General features: G+C 41.2%; 1 protein-coding gene across 1 annotated transcript; it reads left to right on the top strand.

The window, feature by feature from the left end:
• Positions 1-9,667: 9,667 nt before the first annotated feature.
• Positions 9,668-15,655, top strand: LOC110002692 (G-protein coupled receptor 22). Its single transcript, XM_020658356.3, has 3 exons — positions 9,668-10,127; positions 11,178-12,259; positions 13,200-15,655. Exon 3 carries the CDS (start codon positions 13,204-13,206, stop codon positions 14,518-14,520), a length of 1,317 nt encoding a protein of 438 aa, XP_020514012.1. The 5' UTR covers positions 9,668-10,127; positions 11,178-12,259; positions 13,200-13,203; the 3' UTR covers positions 14,521-15,655.
• Positions 15,656-23,191: the final 7,536 nt, after the last annotated feature.

A 23,191-nucleotide genomic window follows, 5' to 3' on the forward strand; every position in this document is an offset into this window, starting at 1 on the left:
ACCGGATTGAGTGGTTTAATGGTAGGTTTGATCCAAACACACAACACAGGATGTACATATTATAGAGCTGAGTATGAGTCAGCCAAGGTGACGTCAGCAGGGATGCATTGATTACATAGAAAAAGTGTGTATCAACTTAAAATGACTCAGAGCATTAATATTCTAATAGCACCCCCTCTGCACATGCCCAAACACACACACTTTCAGTCACACATTTGCCAGTTGGTTCCTTGAGAGTGAAAAGTGCTGACAGAAGTGACCAGCCTTGTGATATGTACACCTTGTGCCAGACATTCAAGGGCAAAAGCCTGGTCCAGCCATAGGCAGGACCTGCCCACACAGACTGGCACCATACTGAGCAAGAGTCATCTTACCAGAGCATGAAAGAGTGGACTAAACTGCACCTGGTGTGTTTGATGCTCTAAAAGGCTAAATAACCTGCAGCGATTTAAGGACATTAGACTACTCCTGAAAACGGAGAGATACATTATCTTTCATTCCCCATCCGCCATTGGATGAGTTGTTCATGGCAAGGTGTAATAAATGTCTGAAATCGCTGTGCGTTGTAAACACAGTACTCAATACAAATATGAGAATCTAAGTGCTGCATTTAACTCAAAATGACATATAATTGACATCTATTTCCTTCCATTCATATAGTAATGAGTGACAGGAAAATATACTGGCTTCAGATTTTCTGAAACATATTAAGACTTGTGATATCAAGGCGCCGGGAGCCTAGCGGTTAGTGTGCATGCTCCACGTACGGAGGCTTAAGTCGTCAGGAACGGGCGACCCAGGTTTGAATCCAACCTGTGGCTCCTTTCCTGCATGTCGTTTTCCACTCTCTCTCTCCCTGGTAACTGACCATCCTATCTCTAAAATAAAGGCATAAACCACCCCAACAAAAATAATCTTAAAAAAAAAAAATATATATATCGTATATTGACGTGGATGTTAGAAGAAGTTTGGTTGCTGTCAAAATACTACGTTTGTGTGACAGACATAGAGACAAAGGTACTGATCTTTATGCCACAGCTGCCTTTAGGCGGCCCTTAACGAAGAGGAAGCGGCCGAGGAATGAATGGCTATCCTGGCTGTCAGAACTAAGGCTGTGGCCCATTAGACACAAGAGGCCTCACTGACAAGATGTAACTGGGGACAGGCTCAAGACTTCATCTGTCACCAGCTAATTATTGTTAGGTTCTAGCAAGGAAAGTGAAAAGGAAAGGAACCAGGCAAAGGAACGAGGCAGCAGGTAGAAATTATTTTTTATTTAAAGGAAGGAACAAAGGCAGAAGGCTTGACTCCTGCAGTCATTATCTGCCAGGTGTAATACTGGAACCCTTACACACAGGCATTACATTTCATTTAGTGTAGGGCAGTTGTCAAGTGGCAAATGAATCACTGTACAGATGAAGCTCTCATGGAGGAATACGACGTTAGGAATCCCCTTGTTGGCTTTTGTTATTTTTGAGGATTAGTAAAGCATCCTTCAAAAGTGTAGATTACTGGGGTTCCCTGGTAGCTAACATGGCAGAGCCTCAACCAAGAACTACAGCTGAAGCCTAAATACGAAGGTTCAATTTCATGTGTGACTTCAGCCTGGGCTGACCTTAAGCCATCCCATGACTCTACCACATTTCCTGTCCCTCTTCAGCTGACACTTTCTATTTAAAGCTTAAATGTCTGCAGAGATCATCAAAAAGCTGAATAAATGCATATACTCATGTCTGGGCTTGTTTATGTGTGGGCTTTAGTGCATGAAAACATGCGTACGTGTACAATAAAGAGTAACTCTTCTTATTGGTTTGCCTCCTGTTGGCTTTCACAGGCCCATCTATTTAAGGTTAATCCCTTCATCCCCCTAAAGAGTTCAAATCAAAGGAGATACAAGAGAGAAAACAAGAATCGTCTGGCACATGTTACATCAGGGCCAAAAGGTTCAGACCACAAAGTCTTATTTGCATTAGAGTGATGACGGATCACCACATGCTGTACATAATGCACAGGCCTTAAGCATCATCTCTCCGCACTGAAAACTTTGAAAAAAACAAACTATATCACGATTAATGTTTCACTTAACATTTTAAGGATCCACATATTGTTGTATTACATTGATACTGTGCTTCTAACTGTCTGAACATTTTTGTGTGGAGGACTCTATTTTTGTGCTTTATAGACTGTGTGCCCTACCTGAAAACTAAGTTTCAGGGATAATACAAATGTGTATCCTCTGCTTACAGGAGCAATCCCTGAACTCGTTGCTGTGTCCTATTACAGGTCCTGAAATACATTTTTCATTTATAGGGGGAGTTCACCCCTTAAATTCTTTATACACTTTGGGGGGTGTAATTGTAGCCCATTAGCTTTAACGTTTGCCTACTTGGTCAATTTGACCTCCAATTGCATTTCACTCTCTTTTTTGCAAATTAGCATTATAGATTCTCTATACTGTATGGAAGTCATTTCCGATCCAGTCCCCCTGATTTTGCCTCACAGCAGCAAAATTAATTATATTGTCTTTTATTGTGCTACAGTATATCAATATTAAGTATAAAATGTATCTATTTCAGTCCTTTCCCCATGCAACCGTTCAACAAAGCCGTTCAACAAATATGGCAGGATGAGAAAAAATATCTAAGAGATACATAAGCATAAGAAGCAGTGTTATTTATTCTATTCATTGTGCTATATCCTCCAACTAATTCAAGAGTTTGTTCAAAAACAAACGTAAAATTCTCACCTTGCTAGCTTTCAGTTGCATTTTTAATAAACATAGACCTCTCCTTACAAATCCACTATGGTTTTCCTCCCACGCACCCTTTCTCCACTGGGTCTTTATCTGAAACGTAAACGCAGCCATGCCCAGATGGACTCTCGGTTTCACAAGATCACAGAAGAACTAGAGAGAGCGAACAGGTTGTTTTGCCTTTCCAAAGTAGATGTTCCTGTTCAGTTGGTTCCTGTTTTGACATAATGTTTATTAAGTAAGTACGTAATGGGATATACGATCAGGAGTGTTTGTTTTTGTGTTTCATTTTGAAATTGACCAGATGCTCTATGCATCCCCTTTCGACTTCCTGTCCGGGTTGCTCTGTTCTGTTCAGCTTGACACGTGCTTGCATCAGGCTCAGTCAGCTGATGTTTGGAGAGGCACTGCTAGCAAGTGCAAGGCATGTGCAGTGCAAACAAATGCATTGACCAGAGATGGCGCGATCAGCTCTGGAGTGCGTGGTACTGACGAAACGGGGTACACGTATTTAGTGGAAATTGCCATTTATGTCACTTATTCTAATTCTGTGTCTACAGCCACTCTGTACACACAGCGCAAATGTTTGGTTCTATGTGCGAATCTCTCACATTATATCTTGTGGGGGGAAAAAGAGAAAAAGATCATAACCACAATTGTAGACCAGATTGTTCCAATTTTTTCTGTAACCTTCAGAATGTCTCACTTGTTAGCCTGCTTCTTTAAGCAGCAACCCCTCTAACAATTTTAGCACTTACCTTGGTATTTGGTCCAAAAAAATAATAACACTTTTATCTGTGTTGCCTTAAAATTCCTTTGTGCATTGTCCATCATCTTTACCATCAGTGACATTGCCCTACACAGCTAACACAACTGGAGTTGCTTTCTGTGGCAGTTAGCTTCATTTAAGAACAGATTGTATGTGCCATTTTCATTTTGGGCTCCTAATTTTAATGTCCCCCTTTTTACATTGTATAAAATAAATAGAATAAGAGTTAGGGTTATTAAGACCTAACTTAGAAGTAAGACCTTTCTTTTAATGGACAACATGGACAAATTACTTTTGGGGAAATGCTAACAATGACTCTATAATTGCCCACTACTCTGACAATAGCATAAAATGGCAGTAAATGTCATTGTGCTCCATTAAGAAGTCCTTTGTCTGAGTTGCTGTAGTCCTCAGAGCCTAATGGTCTTTGTAGTCTTGAGCATGTCACTTCTTACAAGAGAGGAATGTCCTCTCTTTTTGGCCCCATGTGGCTATGGAACACTGGAATAAGGCCTTGTATTAGTAGACAGACTGCCAGGAAAGCCAGTGGGGCTGACAGGATTAGAATAAAGACAGCACAACAGTCTTAGATCTTAATAACACAGACACACAAGGACAGTGACAAAAACCCATTCACACACTCAGATACACAGCCTCAGGGGCCCTAAATGTCCTTTACACAGGACTAATCAATTAATGCACATGTAAGACATGGCATAGGCAAAATCCACTAACTAGCTGACCATCAAGTAATCCTAAGAAAACAAACTGGTTACTGAAGGCCTTTAACTACTGTAGTTGTTGAAGGAGAGATGCTGCTTTAAGAAAATTCCCCATTTTCCAGATACATGTCCCCAGAGGTAGCAGCATGACCAGACCTAATGAGATGACAAACACTGAGTGCTCTGATGGCTGACTGCCTTTAGGGAGAAGCATGAATGTGTGTTTATCTGCAGTGTGTGGTTGTCCTCTATGTGCTCCCCCCGAAGAATTATCTGTCCTCTGCACTCACACCTCCCAATGGGTGAGCATGGGGTCCCCCATGCACTCCCTTGCGTTCCCACGCCTTGGCCGGCGCTCTTTGACATGACTAACGTAAACAGATGTTTTGCTGCGACAGGAAGTGGCTGACTTCTGAGGGGGCCGATGGAAAAGAAGCTGTTGGTCTCCGTGACACAGAGCAGTGAGGAGGTTACAGTAGAGCAGGAAACAGTATGCAGGGGATGTTTAGGATTGATGAGGCTGCAGGAACAGTCTTTTTACCATATGGTCAGGGTTTACCAGTTGGGTTCATCTAGTTCAGCTTCATGGTTTTAACCTTAGTAACCTGCAAAACCATAAAGAATAAAATCAATGGCAGAACAGGGGGGGAAACACATGATTAAGTGCAAGGGAGAGGGAAACACGCCACCAGAGAGTAAGAGAACATCACAGCTAGGTGTCATTAGATGTAACCACACCCACATTTTAAAGCTTGAACAATCCATTAGGAAGGCAACAATCACGGAACTCATGATCTTTTAATTGCTGTTGATATAGCCATCTTTTTTGGGCTTCCTATGTAGCCAGCAATTAACCATATAAGAACTTCTTGCAATGGCCTATTTTCAGTGCGGTTGCTTAATTTAGTCTAACTAGCCACAAGAGAATCAAGAAGAGTTTAAGTGGAGAGATGAGATCTAAGAGCGTCTAACATTGCCAGCAGCACATGCACGCAAATATCTGTTTACAGACATCAATTAAAGCTGACTCGTCATTAGATGACTGTCGTTGGTTCCTGGAATTGCATTAGGACAGATTGCCTTTCACCCCTTTTGCTCTCTACATGGATTGTTTTCCTGTATTGAGCCAATGCATGCAGAAACACTAGTAGTCAATACTACTCAAACAATGAACGGAAACCAATACACTTCCAAGACCAGAATCTGGTCCAGCCCATTTTAATCCAAAACCTGTAAATATCAATTGGGGAGGAAAAGTAAAGGACATTTTTCTATGTTGCCAAACTTGCTAGAAAAACAGCTATATACATTTCACAACATTAAACAAGTAAAGGTCCTCAAAATCATCTTCAAAATTACAAACTCCATAATTGTCCTACAAATGACTATCAATAGTCTATCAATAGTCTTGCCCAATTGGGGATATCCCATTATATAGTTCCTGCTAGATATATTTTTTGAATAGGTTGAAGCTGCATTAGGTAATTATAACATGCTGGAGTAGTAAGTAAAGTAAAGTGTAAGACATTAGGAGAAAAAATTGTGGATGAGTACAAAGAGTTTTATTCATCTATTGCTACAAGTAGACCACATTCTCCCACCTAATTATTTTACATTACAAGATAATTTAAAACTAATGAAAAAAATAACCAGATATAAACACAATATTGCATTTCTTCTTCAGCTGCTGTCCGTCACTCTGGAGTGTTTAACGTTTATCGTATGAGAATGGGCATATTTTAATCTCTCTCTTCTTCCTAGATCCGGGCGCTTTCATCTCTTACCAAATGAGTATCAAACCCAAGGTATCCTGGGGCACAGGCCAAAGCAGACTGCCCTGTGATCAAACACCAGGCAAAATCCAGAGGACCTTCAAATGTTTCTTTTTCCTTCCTATTTTTATACTTCTTGTTCATCATCCTTTTAGGAAAATCCTCTGGGGTGCTCTATGGATTATTTAGGAAGCCGACCAAATTGTTCAATAATGGAAGAAAAATGTATTTTATAAAAAATTCAGTCAAACACAAACAGGAGCAGATCATTATTCGTCTTTCTCTTTCTGTGCTCAGGTCCATGTGAGGTTGGACCAGAGGCTTCTCAAAGTTTGCAAAAAGAACAATAAAATAGATCAGATGAGGGCAGACGGATGCATCTGAAACAAGCTACTCCATTACCACTGGGCCAGCTCTGTCCTGGAACGATCTGGAGCAAATCACAGTGGAACTAAATGGAAGTGAAGGACGCCTGCTGCTGGGTGGAGATGGAAGTCTGTGAGCTGGGTCCTCTGGGTCTTCTCTGTTCTATCATACTTTTGCACGATTGCCGCTTGTTGCCTGCTGATGTTTGGCATGCGAAGTAGGGATTTGCAACAAGACGACAACTAACGGCCCCTCTGCATCTTCTTTATCTGTTGAGCTCAGCCCACAGAGATTCCTCTTCCCAGACAGACCATACACATTGTCACAAGGAGGGTATGAACATGCAATTAAGTGCACACGTGAGAATCAACAGGCATATTGATACAGCATATACATGTGTGTCGACTGCAACTCCGAGAGAAGTGGGGGGCTGTAGTGAATATCAGACAGTGAAGTCTGGGGACAGAAAGAAAAAGCATGATGTAATATTAATGAAAATTAAATTTTAACGTCATTCTTCTATTGAACTCTGAAGTTTTTGAGAATGCAGTGTTTTTGCTGCAGCATGTTTAACCTCCTTTAAAACTTTAAAAGATTTCAGGAAAGCTTTGAAGGGTTTTGGTCCAATCTCCACTCCTCATTCATCTAAATACTGTACACGTGCAACATTTGTGGCCGCAGCCAGTAAAGGAGATGTACTTTGGAACCTTTTAGTTGCATAACTAACGTCTGACAGATAGAGGTGTTGATGCAAACGTGTCCTATATAGGAAAAAGATAATTCATGTTAAGTTTGAATATGGTATCATGGAGACAGACATGCATCCAACCTTATCCATTAGAAGAAATGTACAAAAAACCTGCACACAGCCAAACAGACTGGCCCCCATTACACACAGTTCACATCTTTTGTTCATCCACACTATGGGCACACTTACACTATGCAATCCATACCGTGCCTATTTACGCTTTACCCCTAAAGTCCAGTTCGTTTGTGAGAGTGAGTGCTCTGACCCGCGCTCAAGCACGGTACACTTCCTTGGCTCCTGAACGCTTGGAAGAGGTGTGCTTCGGCACGGCGCAGTTCAAGCCCGAGCACGAGCATCAGCACGGGTACACAACGTAGGACAGCCTTCATTATCGAGAAATCCTGGAGTATTATGGCTGTATCAGACAAATAACTCAAAATAAGCCACATTCTCTGTGTTGTTCTCCGATGTGCGGAGGCAGACTATTCTGTCTGTCTTGTAAACTAAGCATGCTTCATAATTACTTTAAGCCATTCATGTGTTGTACGACGTCATGTACAAGAGGTAACTGTGCTCAGGCCCGGTTAGTCCTGGAGCAGTCAGTGCAGGCCAGCGGGGGGGGGGGGGATGGGGAGAGGGGGCAACCTTGCTTCAGCACGGTATGGGGCAACTTTGTGAGTGCGCCCCTCCTCTTTACATACGTGCCAGCAGGCGCCATATCATGCAATGTGAAGATCAAGTGAGAATTAGAGTTGATGATGGGCTTCAAAACATGCAAGTATTTGCCCCCTTTAATCCTTCCATTAATTGTTGTCTTTATGTGTCAAGAGGACAGGAAGCTAGTATGTTCTGGAGGAATCAATGCCCTCAATAACACCAGATTGTAACTGAGGTTTTTCCCTTGACCTATAACACATGTTCCAGATTAAAGGGTTGCCATTGGTACAGAATAGAGTATGAGATTTCATTGAGGAACTCAAGTTGCAACTGAAAAACTAGACATGATAGATGTAAAGATGCATATAATATTGTCTTCAGCCCCTTTTAAAAAGGACTGTTTGCTGTCACTCTGCTATGGTGCTCTATAGAAAAGGATTGTTGACTGAATGAATTTATTTATACTCATGACCATAATAACATGGTATGGAGCACAAACTGTGTAAATGGGGGCTGGCAAAATGGGAAAGGGCAGTGTTTTTTGTGTGTACGTGTGTGTGACGCCAGTGCTTTTGTTTACTTGTTCCGCCATTAATGCCAACAATGGCCGTGTCGGGCATCAAAAGACAAGGTTGTTTGGTCATGAATGAAAACAGCAAATAATGAGTTTCTTTAATGTATTGCTGCAGAATCTATCATGGACAATTTCCAATTCATGTTGTGACTTTTTTTCAATTATTCAGACTTTTTAAAAAACAAAATCTCAGTTCATCACAAATCCCCAAAATCCTTCTAATGTCTGGTGGTTTAAACCCAGAGCTGTTACACAACATAAAAACAGGACAGGCAAATCCTTGCAATTCAGAAGAGATAAGTAATGTTTTAGAAGTAGCCTTGATTACTTGACTATTAACATTTCTGATAAGTTTTCTGTTGATTAAGCCACAGATTGACTATTTGTTTAACAACTACAAAATTATCGCTTACAACCCCTTCTAGGCCTTTGTTCTCTGTTCCTGTTTTTCAACGTAAAACACTTGAAAACTAACTTAAGAACTAACTTAAGTGCAATTGCTTATATGGGACAAAGCCTCGCGTTTGAGGATGTGAATTATTTGTTTATTCATTTACCCTTGCCACAGCAACAGATGCCCCCCTCTTCTTTACTAGAGGCTGTCATGTACCAGGATGTCCTTTGGCAATAATTGCACCTGACAAATAAGCCTTGAAAGGAAAGGAATGGAGGGTGGTCCACCTCTTGCTGATCTGACGGAGCAACTTAATTGAATCCATCAATCAGAACCACTATTCACAATCTCTTCTTTACTGACTTTCATTCTATTCTTGCATAATCCATTTCTTCCACTCACAGCTGAATGTATCTCCTCTCTGTCAGCCTCGCTGCCTCTCATGCTCACTTGCACACACATATTAAGATCAATGTATGTGCAAAAAAATCAATTCAAAAATATTGTTTCTCTCTCCTGGCTCCCAATCCTCATTAGTCCCCCTACGGTGCACAAACACATTACTTGTTTATTACATCGTGACAAAGCTAATTACTACATCGTTTTCTGCAGTTTTTTCTTTCAACAGTCTACCCCGCCGACTCTGCAGCAGGTTGTGAGTTTAACGCAGTGCCTTCTAAATCTCTATGCAGAAGCGTAGTGGAAGCTTTCTCCCCCAAATCACTACAGCCCCACATGGGACGTCACAGTCACTGTCACTGTCAGGGAAAAGAAAATAGAGTAAGAACAAAAGGAAATACCTTCCTACACTGGAGAGGAAAGGGTTAAGCCTATTACGGAACACCAATCAGGACTGGGGGAGCACTGCAAACCTCCGCAGTGAGAGAGAGAGAGAGAAAGAGAGAGAGAGAGAGGGACGGAGGGATTGAGGGAGAGAGAGACGAGAGCAGAGCGGGAGATAGAAAGATACAAGGAGTGTGATGGTTTGCACTCACAAACCACACAGTTAGGCAGGGAGGGAGTGCAACAGAGTTGTTGAGAGGAGGAGTATTCACGGACCAGTTTATATGGATGGTTAAGAAAAAATGGGAGAAAAGGGGAGAAAAAGAAGAATCCCACCAGCATCACTGTCAGGACTAATCTCTGTGGACTTGTTTTTTTCTGCCCAGGACTCCGGAAAGAAAGAACATCTGTCAGTTGTGTGACCCTTGTGTGGTCATCACTATTCAATCCCACTTCTTGGATTACAGCGAGAAGGAGCAGAAGATAACCAGCAGGTTTTATCGGTCGACCTAGATTGTTAAAGAGCTGTGAGGAAAGAAGACAGCATTGAGCACGGACCAGCTCTGGAGCATCTGTGTTTACCCTGCATGGTGAGCTTAGCTGTGTTTTGATGGGGCACTCGACTTATTGGTTTGATTTAAAGCACCTCAGCCTAGTGCAGCGTAGGTGACAGCGAATAAAACTCAATGCCAAACCTCTCTGTCACAACAACACATGGACCTAATCGGAAAACCTTCAAAACATTTCTGAATAACTTCAGTTGCTGGAAGACAGTCTTCTACACATATTATGTCTTTAGTGAAACATATTAAACTGACGAAAATACAATCAGCCTTCAACAAAAGTAGCTGCTACTGTAAACATTACACTCTAAAATGCATACGTTTACTTTTTTACTGCTACACAAACATCATTTTTTGAGCTTTCAGGTTATACAGCATTTTAAACTTGATATGCAAAAGCCTGTTTTGAACCTGTGCATCTTTATTAGATGGATTCTAAGCTTCTCTCTTGCCTTGTACTGAAGCATGTTACACATTGCTCATTTCTGACATTGAGACATAGTAAAGCAAAGCATGTCTAAATGAAACAACCTTGAAGGATGACCGTCATGTTCCCCTGAAACGATTACATGGATCACTTCTAGTGACACACAAGGGGGCATCCTTGTCTTTACGACAAGCTACACTAGAAACCATACAGCGCTATAGTTCTGAGGCACTGTGTCCTACCATGAAAAATGCATGACCACTCTATCACCACTGAGCCTGCAAAAGCCAGACTTATTCTGCTGAAATGATTCACATAATATATATAAAGAATAACAACATATTACTAATCTGAGATCTGAAAGCGGGAGGCTGAGATGTCAAATAGTAGTTTCTGTTGTGCGAGCCCTTCATTAGTGCTCCTGTTATGTTAATTAGTGCAACAGCGAAGATGTAAAGTGTATCAGGCGATGAACAGGAACACGATAAGACATCAGAGGCTTGTTGCTATGCTAATAAGAGTTTCCTTGTCAACTCACAACTGAGGATATGTTTATTTTAACTAACGCATCCCCCACACTTCTCTCTCCTACTCCTCCTACTCCCTCTCTCTTTCTACCACCCTCCACCTCGTCCTTTCTCTCCCTTCAGGTCATTGTGAAAGAAAGATGCGAGGCTGAAGGACGGACAGATGATCTTGTATGCAGCTCCTCCATCCTAAAGTTCAACTGTTGTCTAGGATTTCTGGTGTCTGATGAACTCACTTCCACTACCTCATGAGGATGACCTTCTCCCCATATCGCTTAATCAAGCTCCGTCCTGTTCACATATAAATACTAGTGATCACAAATGTCACAGTGATCGCACATGTCATGGTAATTGGACACACATGCAATCTAATAATCTGCTCTACTAACGCCATAACCAGTGATTGAGGGTACAGCATGCCGAGGGGCAAACCAGAGACCTTTGCTCGATATACAAGTCAATGGCGGCTGGAGCCAGGCGTACAGAGACTGATGAGAAAGGTGGAGAGTGAAGGCCTGTTCCATTAAAGCTCCCAGGGGAGAGACATGGGCCTGGACACTGCCTGGATATACTGACCTCTCCTGGATTCATGCTGCACATTACTATGGTATAAACTGGGGAACGTTTAAGACCGGCTGGAGTACAAGCTGATGGATGTTACTTCTTTTTGTATTTACTGATCTGACTGCTTTCTTTTAACCAAAGACAAAAATAAACAAGAAGCAAGAATTTGGATCATACTTTGAGCGGTGAATTTTAGCACAGTCTGTGTTTCTTTGTTTTCTTGGTTGGCTTTGTCTTTCCTTCCTGGAAATATCATGAGATTATAAACAGGAGGTTGCTCTGACATCTCATCCCTGTGTCTCTCATCCATCAGTGCGGCCAAGAGTTCTGGGAAAGAATTCTGTGCAACAATAGCCCATTTCCTCTACACTACACACGGCGCAAGGTGGCTTAGCTTACTTGCCATTTGGGTTACGAAAAAGCTTGTTGACATTCTTAAGGGAGGCGGACAGGTGCTTTTCTGGCTGTCAGTTTCTGTGGGACTGACGGGCAGTAAAAGGAAAAGCCTCACTGGGGGGCTCTGCTGGAGTGGAAACACTTTTCCACAGGCTATGTTTGGATGTGATGCTCGTCTCTGTGGATGTAACATGGACTTTATGGCCTGATTACACAGCCCTGGTATTCAGATAGTGTCAGAAAAGGTAAACAGTCTAAAATACCTTTTTTTTTCTCAATGCAATTTTAAAGTCCATTAAGATTATTTAATATTTCATGTGCTAATCACTTACTTTAATTCATTCTGTAGTGAATGTGTCTAAGCCTTCTCTCCCTCTTACTCAATAGTAATTACAGTCCCATGTACTGACTGCTTTTTGGTGTACTCGTTAGTCCTTTAATTATTTAAAGCTTATCCGAACAAACATCATGTATTTTAAAGTGCATCTCTGAGAGTTGGAAGCCTCTTTTTTGCCCAAATTTCTTGTCAGTATTGAACCCCCTCCTTTAAATCTCCAATAACAAGATGCTGCCAGCAAATCCTGGCAAGTCTTGAAACACTGCCCTGAAAAATCAAGCCTGTCCAAATGGGCTTCAAATCTGCTCTTTAATCCTTGCCCTCACCCTGCTTCATGACCTCTGGTCGATACTCAGTATGTAAATGGTATATATGCTAATATGTTACGACTATGTCAGCTTGAATGTGCTGCTCAGGCTTGAGCACTAAGCCACAACAAATCCATTGCAAATCAAGCCTTAACGCCTTTTGGCCTATTAGAATTTAATTTGTCCCAAAGTGTTTCCATTATGTGACTCTCTGTAGTGGATATATCCGTCTAATTAAATATGTTGAACAAAAGTAAAAGCTGATTAAGGCAAGACAGTTAGTATTTAGTCAAACCATGTGAATAGTAAGACACTAGTATTTGCAATGCATGGCAGTAAACAAAAGTGTCTACTCTAATTTAATTTTTCATTTTATTTAACTCAAAAAGCTTTCTTATCATTTGATTGCTTCCCCTTTAATTTCCAGCAAGATATTCTAGTTGTCTGTTAATTCCAACCCTCAATAGATGCGCAAAAAATAACCTCTTGTTTTCCTTTTCCTCTTCATTAACTTTGTTTTTCTCCACTCTTTATTCATAGGATAATGCATATTCTTCCCTACCTGAAACAAGAAGCCACCATGAGCAACGTCACCGTCACAGACAACACTGAACCCATCAGCCGCACCATGAGTCCGGCGACCCCCACCCCTTATACCTACCCGGTTAGTTTCCAGGTCTCCCTGACTGGCTTCCTCATGCTGGAAATCCTCCTGGGCCTGAGCTCTAACCTCACTGTGCTTGCCCTCTACTGTATGAAGTCCAACCTCATAAGTTCTGTCAGCAACATCGTCACTATGAACCTCCACGTGTTGGATGTGCTGGTCTGCGTTTGCTGCATCCCCCTCACCATTGTGGTGGTGCTGCTCTCTCTGGAGGGAGACACTGGTCTCATCTGCTGCTTCCATGAAGCCTGTGTTTCCTTTGCGAGTGTTGCCACTGCTGCTAATGTGCTTGCCATCACCCTGGATCGTTACGACATCTCGGTCAAACCAGCCAACCGTGTGCTGACCATGGGCCGTGCCCTGTCCCTGCTGTCTGCCATCTGGGTGCTATCCTTTATTAGCTTCCTCGTTCCCTTTATTGAGGTTGGCTTCTTCGCACAAGGCCCAGCTGAGCTGAACCAGACTGTGGTAGAGGATGTGGTCCAGACTAACCAGTACTTCACAGAACTTGGCCTCTATTACCACTTGCTTGCTCAGATTCCTATTTTCTTCTTTACTGTCGTTGTCATGCTGATCACCTATTCAAAGATCCTGCAGGCACTCAATATTCGCATCGGCACACGTTTCCACGCCTCACAGAAGAAAAAGGCTCGCAGGAAAAAGCGTCCATCCATGACAGCCATGACTCCGCAGCAAGAGGCCACAGACGGATCCCAGAGCAGTGGGAGCCGCAACCCCACACTGGGTATGCGTACCTCTGTCTCTGTCATCATCGCATTGCGCAGGGCTGTTAAGCGCCACAGAGAAAGACGAGAGCGCCAAAAGAGGGTCTTCAGGATGTCCCTTCTTATTGTGTCCACTTTCCTGCTGTGCTGGACACCCATCACAGTGCTCAACACAGTCATCCTGAGTGTGGGTCCCAGTGACCTCATGGTCAAGTTGAGACTGGGATTCCTGGTCATGGCTTACGGGACAACTATCTTTCACCCGCTTCTCTATGCCTTCACGAGGCAGAAGTTCCAGAAAGTGTTGAAAAGTAAGATGAAGAAGCGAGTGGTGTCGATCATTGAGGCAGATCCTACTCCTAATAACGCCATCATCCACAACTCCTGGATCGACCCAAAGAGGAACAAAAAGGTGACATTTGAGGACAAAGAGGCCCAACAGAAATGTCTGTCCTCTGAGGATGTGGACTGAAGGAACTGATTACCTTTAGGGTATATACGGTCAATAAAAGCAGCTAAAACTGACATCAGGTCAGGATGAAAAAGGGAAAATGTTTATCCAAAGCAGAATTGTAAATAATATGTGCAATATAATGTACAAAACAAGACCTGAATAATTTATTACTATTTATTGAGAACAAAAGTAGGTTTCATAGATACAACATATATTGTACTGTAGATATTGCATGGCTTTTTGTAACAGTATCAACATAGTCTACAGTAAATTGTGTACATACATAAAACATGTACAGCATAGGGTAAAACAAGGTATATAAATAGACAGAGAAGTAGAAATAGTATTGTATATGTATATTTATAATAAATCTTGTGTTCACTCACCTAACACAGCAAAGGCTTCCTATTCTCCCCTCCCCCAGGTTAAGTGTTTGTGATTCTGTAACAGCCGTGAGATTACTCCCATCCATCATGAAGCCACTTGCTCTGACACTAGACCCTGTACTCCCCCATGACCACTGACCTCATTGCCTCGGAGCCCTCATCTCATTTGGGACTCAAATGTAGGTATGAGGATGCAACAAAGACAGATCAAATTGGAAGGAACGGAAGGAAAGTAGTAGAGTGTAGGAAGATGTTACGTGGATATAAATGAACAGCTGCGAGGTGTCTGTTCCCAATCACCGGTTTGAGTGTTTAAAAACACTTGCACACACACACACACACAACAGAACTCCATGGTTCTTATCACTTTGTTTGACTTAGACCAGATGTAATCAACGTTCAGTCTGTTTTACTCTAACAGTCACCTCTTTGCGCCAAATGGAAAATTTACGGTTGCCTTATGTTGGTTTGATGAATTGAGAATGACTTTATGGTGTGACAAAAGCAGCTCCTTTTTAAACACCAGAAAAAATCACAAGTATCACTCTGAGAGAAAAAAAACTTTGGATTTGATCTTTTCAAATATTACTTCTTCAATCAAAATGACACAAAATGTTTACTACCGTTCTATTTTTTCAAATTGTCTGATTTTAATAACACTAGTCTTACAACAGGCTCTCTGAATAAGCAAATCCATAAATGCAATAAATAACTTACTGCAAAATCCTAAAGTCTTATTAAAGATTCTGTTTGCACACAATCACAGATGATGAAGTTCTTCTTCCTGGCCTGTATATGTAATAACAGTCCTTGAAATTCTTTGTTTTTCAAGGCACAAGACAGGGAAATTGTAATGCACAAATGGCTGCTGCTGATGTTGTTTCAATGCAGCTGACCTTTTGACGAAACTCATTAAGCAATAAGTTGGTCCTAAATAAGTAGGAATGATTCATGCATAGAGCTGCAGAAAAATTGACGTAGTATAAATCTACTGAAAACTAAACAGAGAAATCAGCTTAGTACAGTCAGTGCACTAATGCTGAATCTAGATGCAGAGTTACAATAGCCATTAGAATATAAACTGTGCAGCCTGGTGGCTCACTTCATTACAATCCCCAGGTCAAGGATTGTCTAAGATTATATATACAGTGCATTCATATGCATGCATTAAGGTACATGCACACACATGTGATGTGAATATATTGTACTTCACAGAATATCTCAGTAATGAGCTTATTACGGCACTGCTGTCTCAGGTACAGCGGGAAATTGAAGAGCCCTTTAGATCCTGAGAGCACCGGCCTGTTGGCTACCAGAGCGATTACACAACCTCCATCAGACACTTCCTCGGCTGCCAATGTGTTGGGTGTAGCACAACAGAATGGGCTGATATGGGAATATTGATGCAAGCAAGGTTCTTTATGACCCTGCTGTAAACAGGCAGTGTGGATGTCACAGTACCTTGAGGGCATGTCTGTGATTGAGAGTGGAGATGGGATCACAGCCAGCAACAGATTAGCCGACAGGGGAGGCAAAAAATAACCTATGAGATAAAACACAGTGCCAGAGGAGAGATTTAACATTAATATGTAAACGAGTCCAACTTTCAGAAGGAAAACTTCAAAAGGTGGCGTTTCAAATAAGAATGCCTTGACTTTTTTCCGCTTCCACCACAACAATGGTACATAACAACTGTCTATCTTCCGAATAAATACATAATTTAGACCCCTCCTCAAATGTCAGGTATTACTCCAAACTTTGTCACTGCTGCTAAAAAAAATCATCCAAACTGATTGACTTTTTAAATGACCCCTTTAAGAGCAATGCTGTTGACAACCAATGGACCTTGGTGCAGCCACACAGGCTGAGCCAAAAAGGCCTTCCAAGCACAGCCGACATTGCGTGATGTTCTGACTTAATTGCCATTTAGTTAACACTCCATTATTCATTTTGACATTCACTTCTTGATCGTAATTTTCTGTTGGATGGAGGGGGGGCGGGTGTTTTGCTCTCACTAATCACTCAGACTGATGCATCAGTTCTCCTGATGTAATTTTCATCAGACACTGAAGCTGTGTGACTACAGGATAGAAGCTTCAAGTTCATCATGTTTGCTGATGTAATAAGATCACTTGTCTATAACAGAGCAAAATGGAATTAACTGTTCACTATTTTATGTCACTTTCCAAACCAGCATGGCTGTTAAGCCAAGGCTATTTAATTTTCTTCTCATTAAGGCCGTCAAGGTAGAAGTATTGAAAAAGTTTTACTTTTTGATGATGTCCAAAGGACCCTATTTATAAACTAATAAATTAAACTCTTCAGAATCTATTCTGGAGAAAAAGGAGCAGTCAAAAAACTCTTTTCTCTCAAAGAAATGCCTTCAGTGCAAGGTGGGGTTCATACTTCAGAGCTGTTCCTGGTTATTTCCGTTGCAGGCTGAATCACTCAACCTGTTTTATTGTTGCTACATATATTTGGATTCTGGCTTTGGCACAGTTAGATGACCTTCTTAACCTTGGTCCCATCTATAAAGGCACTGAGTGGCTCAGAAGCGCCTCCATTGTTGGGGGAAAGACATTAATGCGAGAAACACCAGACCTTTGAAACACTGTAAAACTTTAAATGCAGAAATTCAGAAGCCTGGTGAAAGGCCATGACTAATACTGAATCAGCGGATGTACTTTTACTTGTATAAATATAAAGTAGCTGCACAATGTCTTCCAGTAAAATACTCGACTAATAATCAGCTTAAATACATGCACTTTACCCAAAAATATGTTTTTTTTATACAAATTTAATAATTATGAAATATAACTAGTTTTTAGCTACACTAAGCAGTTTTTAACACCCAAAGGCAAATAGAAAAAATAAAAAAATACTAGACATACCCTTTCTTATTAATTGTGTAAACTTGCTTGCCACTTTCCAAGTTCAAATCAAGGTTAAGTCAAACCTCAACGTTACAGCTGCTAGTAAAGCAATTGTTTAGGGTAGCATGCCACTACAATACACCTCTAACCTGAGATGACCTGCAGATACAATTCAGGGTCAAACCATTAGCATAGTCAATAGTAGAGGGGTAATGATGCTTCACAGTGAGCCTTGTTACAACCACTTGACCTTGGTCTGTCCTTCCCTCTCTTTCATATAATCCACATCAAGGCTGGTACTTGCTGCTGTCCATATCTCATGTATAGTGTCCCTCCCCTCTCAGACATCAATCCCCCAATTCAGATGCCATCTCTTCTAGGCCCCTCTCTATCCAGCTACAGACACAGAATAAAAGCCTGGGAAATCACATTACTTTGTCCGTATGGAGCTTCTATTGGATTAGGTCAGCGAACACTCAACTGTAATTCTGCTATCGGAGAGAAGAAGAAAGTGAATTGAGCACACCAGTCAGCACAGCTTGACAAATTGTGGCTTATGGTCATTTTCCAAATGTTACTCTCTCCGAGCCACGTTTAGAGAGATGGTAGGACACTTCATGGAGTTGGAAGATGAATGACTTTGATATACAACCAATAATATGTGTACAAGAAAATCTATGTGTCGGATAGAAAGCAGGAATCACAGGAAGACCTGTACAACTGAGTATGACCTCTACTTGCTTTGACCTTAAAGGCACCATCGTGTAGCATGGGAGAAAAATGACACAACAGTCTGCCTCTAAATCAATGCTGGGTGGGTTACTGCTCTTTTGTCGGTATCAGCAGAGAGCAGACATTTAATGACACAACAAGATGTCTCCTTTATTATCCACTTCTCATCAGAGAACAAAATAAATCCTGGGGGGTAAACAGGGAAAGCAACCTAACATGCATGCTTAAGAAGACTTGGAGTGATGAAGAGCTATAATCTGGGAAAACAATGTAATTAAGGATTCTTAATGAAGACAAATGGGCCATAAAAATAGAAATTCCACTATTTGATGTGGAAGAACTTTCCATCTGATCAAATGTGCTCTTATGCTGCAAAATCTTAATCATCCTTTTGGGAAAGTGGCTCAGACGAAGGACAGACAAGCACATTCTTATCATACTAAACTAAGTACGTCAAGGACAAAAAGCATGCCCAGCGTATGTGTGTAAGCGCACCTTCCAGACAGTGTGCGATAGTTTGCGTTTAAGCACATTACTGATCAGCAACGTATGTGTTGTGTATATCTGCAACTATACCATGTGCAGCTTTGCCTGTATGTGGTAGTGCAATTGTTTTATCAAGCACTGACAAAGTGTCAACCACTGTGGGTGAGAGGAAAGACAGCAGAGAGAAGATTGCTGCCCTCCAGCTTGCAGCAGCACAGTCATGACTATACTATCTGGTGATTACACTGCCACTCTTCTCTCCACATGGAAAGAATATGAATGGGTACGCCACAACAGAGCTCGCTCACACGGCCAGGCAGCTTGAGTCTGACACTGCAGGGTGAGCGTATGTGTTCACTAAAGTTAAATTACCACTCTTAAATTTTAAATAGAACCCATTTTCCAACAAGTGTTCTGAAGAGTGTTGAGGTCTCTTGAAGTAAATGTCCAATTTCTTTTTCTTGGACAATGTTTGGCTTGGATGGACCTGAAACTCATTATGTTTGAATCCTTGAAAAAAAAGTAGTACTAGCTGTTACTTCAAAAGTCTGATGCTGCGTTTATGTGCTTCTTAGATGGTCCAAGTTTCCGAGTTGGGAAAACGAGTTGAGTCGTTCTTCTGACTTAAGTGTGTTCACGCGCTACCAGTGCTTAAAGTTTTCAGAGCATTTAAAGTGTGTGTTTGGTGTTTATTCAGCCGCTCTTAGCACTAATACTTAAACATCTCAGCCCACACTGTTCAGAAAGGTAAAAATGTTGCTGCTCCATGCAGCCAGTCATAAACAAGATGGAGCAGGACTCATCGCCCAGGTAGGTAATTAGCACTCACTGATGCTTGAATGACGAAGAATCTTTTGCTGGATGGATGGATGGATAGATGGATAGATACTTTATTGATCCAGAGGGAAATTCAAGTAGACTTTAGTAGACTTTCATCCCTCAGCACTGTAAGGAGAGGGATTCTCCTCTAAATAGAATAGAATAGAATAGATGTTAATTGCTATTTGCACAGGTTCAGGACAGTACAGGTACATTGGAATTCTTGTGCGTTTCTCCCTGAGTCAATACAAGTAAACATCACTGAATTGACGTTCTGGTGTTACAGTTATAAGATTGAAGGTAAACGTGTCGAGATATGGAAAATGAAAAAGCCTGTGCTGCAGTTCTATAGTGTTTTCAATGGCGGCTGCCACTCTCCTAAACTCTTTTGCCACCCAGCCCTCCGGATTGGTCACGTGACTGAAAGCTTTGAATCGGTCCTACCGGTATATAGGACAAAGTCCATGTTTTACATTAAATAATTAGGTATTAAAAGTGCGCCTTAGTTTATTTCAATATTAATATGTGATGATATGTGTGAACTTACAAAACACTGCATGTTTCACAAATAGGGAAGTTTAGACAGGTTGATTGACAGTAAGAGAGAGGTCAAAGTCAGTGTCTCAACCTGCAGAGTGTTTGCTGTGAGCTCTAGTACTGCACAATACTGACTGTCCGAAACACAACACCATGATAGGAAAACCTGAAAATACAGACATCTTTGCAGACAAACCCCCCCCCCCCCCAACATACGTCAACTAGGTTCAACTGGGTAGAAAAGTGCATTTACTTTGTATTACAGGGACTGCCAGCGTGGGCCCTAACACATCAAATTGTATTCTCTGCTCACTTTTATTTTTCAGTAAATTATGTTGTGAATGGTAAAGTATCGCAATATGTATGGTATCATGACTCAGGTATCATGATACGTATTGTTTGATTTATAGTTGGGAAAATTAATCATTGTATTACATTTAGGTCATATTTTATAACCAGCCAGCATCCTGTTTTTTGGTTACTCTGCATACCGAGTATACACAGCTGATACACCCACTGTGACTAAAGTGTTATGAAATGATTCATCCTCTTAGTTGTCATTCTGCCTCCTCTTCTAAACCTAAAATACTTCCTAGTGTACATGAATCAGCAAAGCATGAACAAACCTTTGCCTTTCCAATTAAACTTGCCCTAAATTTTCATGGTGTGCTGCTCTACACTAAGCAGGTATTTTTCCAACACCATTTTGTCAGCGAAAAACATCCTCCCCAGATTATGATCCAATAGTATACACAAAAGCTGTGATGCATAGCGGTATTCACTCACACTGTGCTGAAAAGAATGTTAACCTCTTTGACAACTCTATTTACGAACCCATGACTTTTTTTTATTTGTAATGTTAAGTTAACAACAAAACCCCCTCATCTCCTCTTACTGGAGCTCTATGTGAAACTCTGTTTCAGCTCTGCAACTTAAATTGCCTTGCTGGGAAACAGTATTTATAGCTAGGAAATGGAAAATGTGCAAGTGAATTCAACATGTGGTCTGAATTTCCTGTTCAAACTATTTTTAAGTATCGATTCTGAAAAAGTCCCAGGGTAAAAAAAAACCGACACCATTCACATATTAAAGGATTATTCAACTTATTAAAACTAAATGAACTCAGCAGTCATTACGTCTTTGTACATTTATATTGATTCCACGATGGCTTAATATTCTTGTACTAGTCTGTGAACTAACTTGGCATTTTGGCGACGTGGAAGCTCGGCACAGCACAAGTTAAAGAGCCCATATTATGCCCTTTTTGGGGTTCGTATATTTAATCTATGTACCTACTTTTGTACGTTCACAATAGATAAAATCCGAAAAAAGTGTCTGTTTTCATGAACTGCTCCTCCTTGCTCCCTCTACGCTCTGAGTCTGTCAGCTACGCTCTGTTGAGCCCACACTGTTAGACCCCACGTGGGCCAAGTCTGCTCTGATTGGTCTGCCGATCCGCTCTGTCGTTATTGGTCAGTTGCTCAGCACGCTTCTCGGAAATTTCAACATGAGCTGCTGGGCTTGCCACAACGAGCCAATGGGCTTAGATCAGTGATCTCACACTGACAATGACACCACACTGACAAATTTTTACCGAGGGGGGCTAGAACCGAGCATTACACGCGGCTAATGCTACAGCTAACAGGAGGACGTAGGAGAAGTCGCGTTTCCGCAGACATTAAAGAGCATATAAAACCAGAAAAAGCATAATATGGGACCTTTAAGATCACCATAAACACAGACAGACATGCACAAATGCACAGCGCTGTGCTCCCCTGTTGGCTCAGCTCTTCACGCCATCTGAACAGCCTCTGTTACTACCTCCTGAAATGTTCACAAAGGCGTAACGTGTATTACCTGCTCGTTTTGAAACTCACACTTTTACAATTGTAGCCTATACTCAATGCAATTAGTCAGGCAAAGTTGTGAATGACCCAAACAAATTGCAGCAGAGAAGGCCAATGTAAATTCACACAAGTGACGTCATAAGTGTGTAATATCTTTTCAGGTTTTTCAATAAGCAAGAAAAAGGTCAATCATTGTTTTTATAAAGAAAAAAAAGATGTTATACTGTATAAATATTTTTAAACGAAGGGAGGGTTGGTGGGCCTTTGACTTTTTCTTCCACCACACTGACGTATTATATCCTTTCATTAAACTAAGTCAACGGATTTGATACTTGTTTTTTGTTTTATATTTTGCACCTAAACACTGACAAATTCGTAATGTGCAGCCAGTGATTAAGGCACTACCTATAGGAATCCTGGGTCCATATTTATGACACAGGAACACTTGTTTGTGGATGTAGGGAATATGGGCAAGACATTTGAAAAATACAGAATAGAACCCAGGCTTGGTGGAATCCATATATGAGGTTTTCTGTGGATCATGGAAACACATTTACACTTGGGGGAAGTGACTTGGATAAATGATATAGTTAATAAGAATCAATGTGAGGATTTGTTGTTGTACCAAAAGGTTTTCAGCTCTTAGACTTGCAGGCACATTTCCTGACACCAAGGAGAACATCAGGCTAAAGTTAGATGTCTACAGTATAAATGAAGGGGAGGCTATGCTTTGCTCAGCCATTTCTTTACGAACGAGAAGAAATACTAACCTTGGCTGGTCAATGTGCACTTTAGAGAAATGTTCATGTCTGACAAGGATAAATACAACGAGTCTAATTGTGGCTCTTCAATCACTCATTGATGTAAGGGACAAATCTTATATGCATTGATACGTGGGTGGTTGCCTAAAATCCTGACCTTAAGCTACAAGGCAATCATTAGTTCAATGTGTTGCAATGCAGAAAGATCAGTTTCTCAAAAATCCCTGAGTAATACTTGATACTCAAGG

The sequence above is a fragment of the Labrus bergylta genome, chromosome 7, assembly GCF_963930695.1.
Source record: "Labrus bergylta chromosome 7, fLabBer1.1, whole genome shotgun sequence".
NCBI lineage: Eukaryota > Metazoa > Chordata > Actinopteri > Labriformes > Labridae > Labrus > Labrus bergylta.

Bases quoted from the DNA above. Each gene is read 5' to 3' on its own strand.
- LOC110002692 (XM_020658356.3), top strand. From the start codon at position 13,204: ATGCATATTCTTCCCTACCTGAAACAAGAAGCCACCATGAGCAACGTC.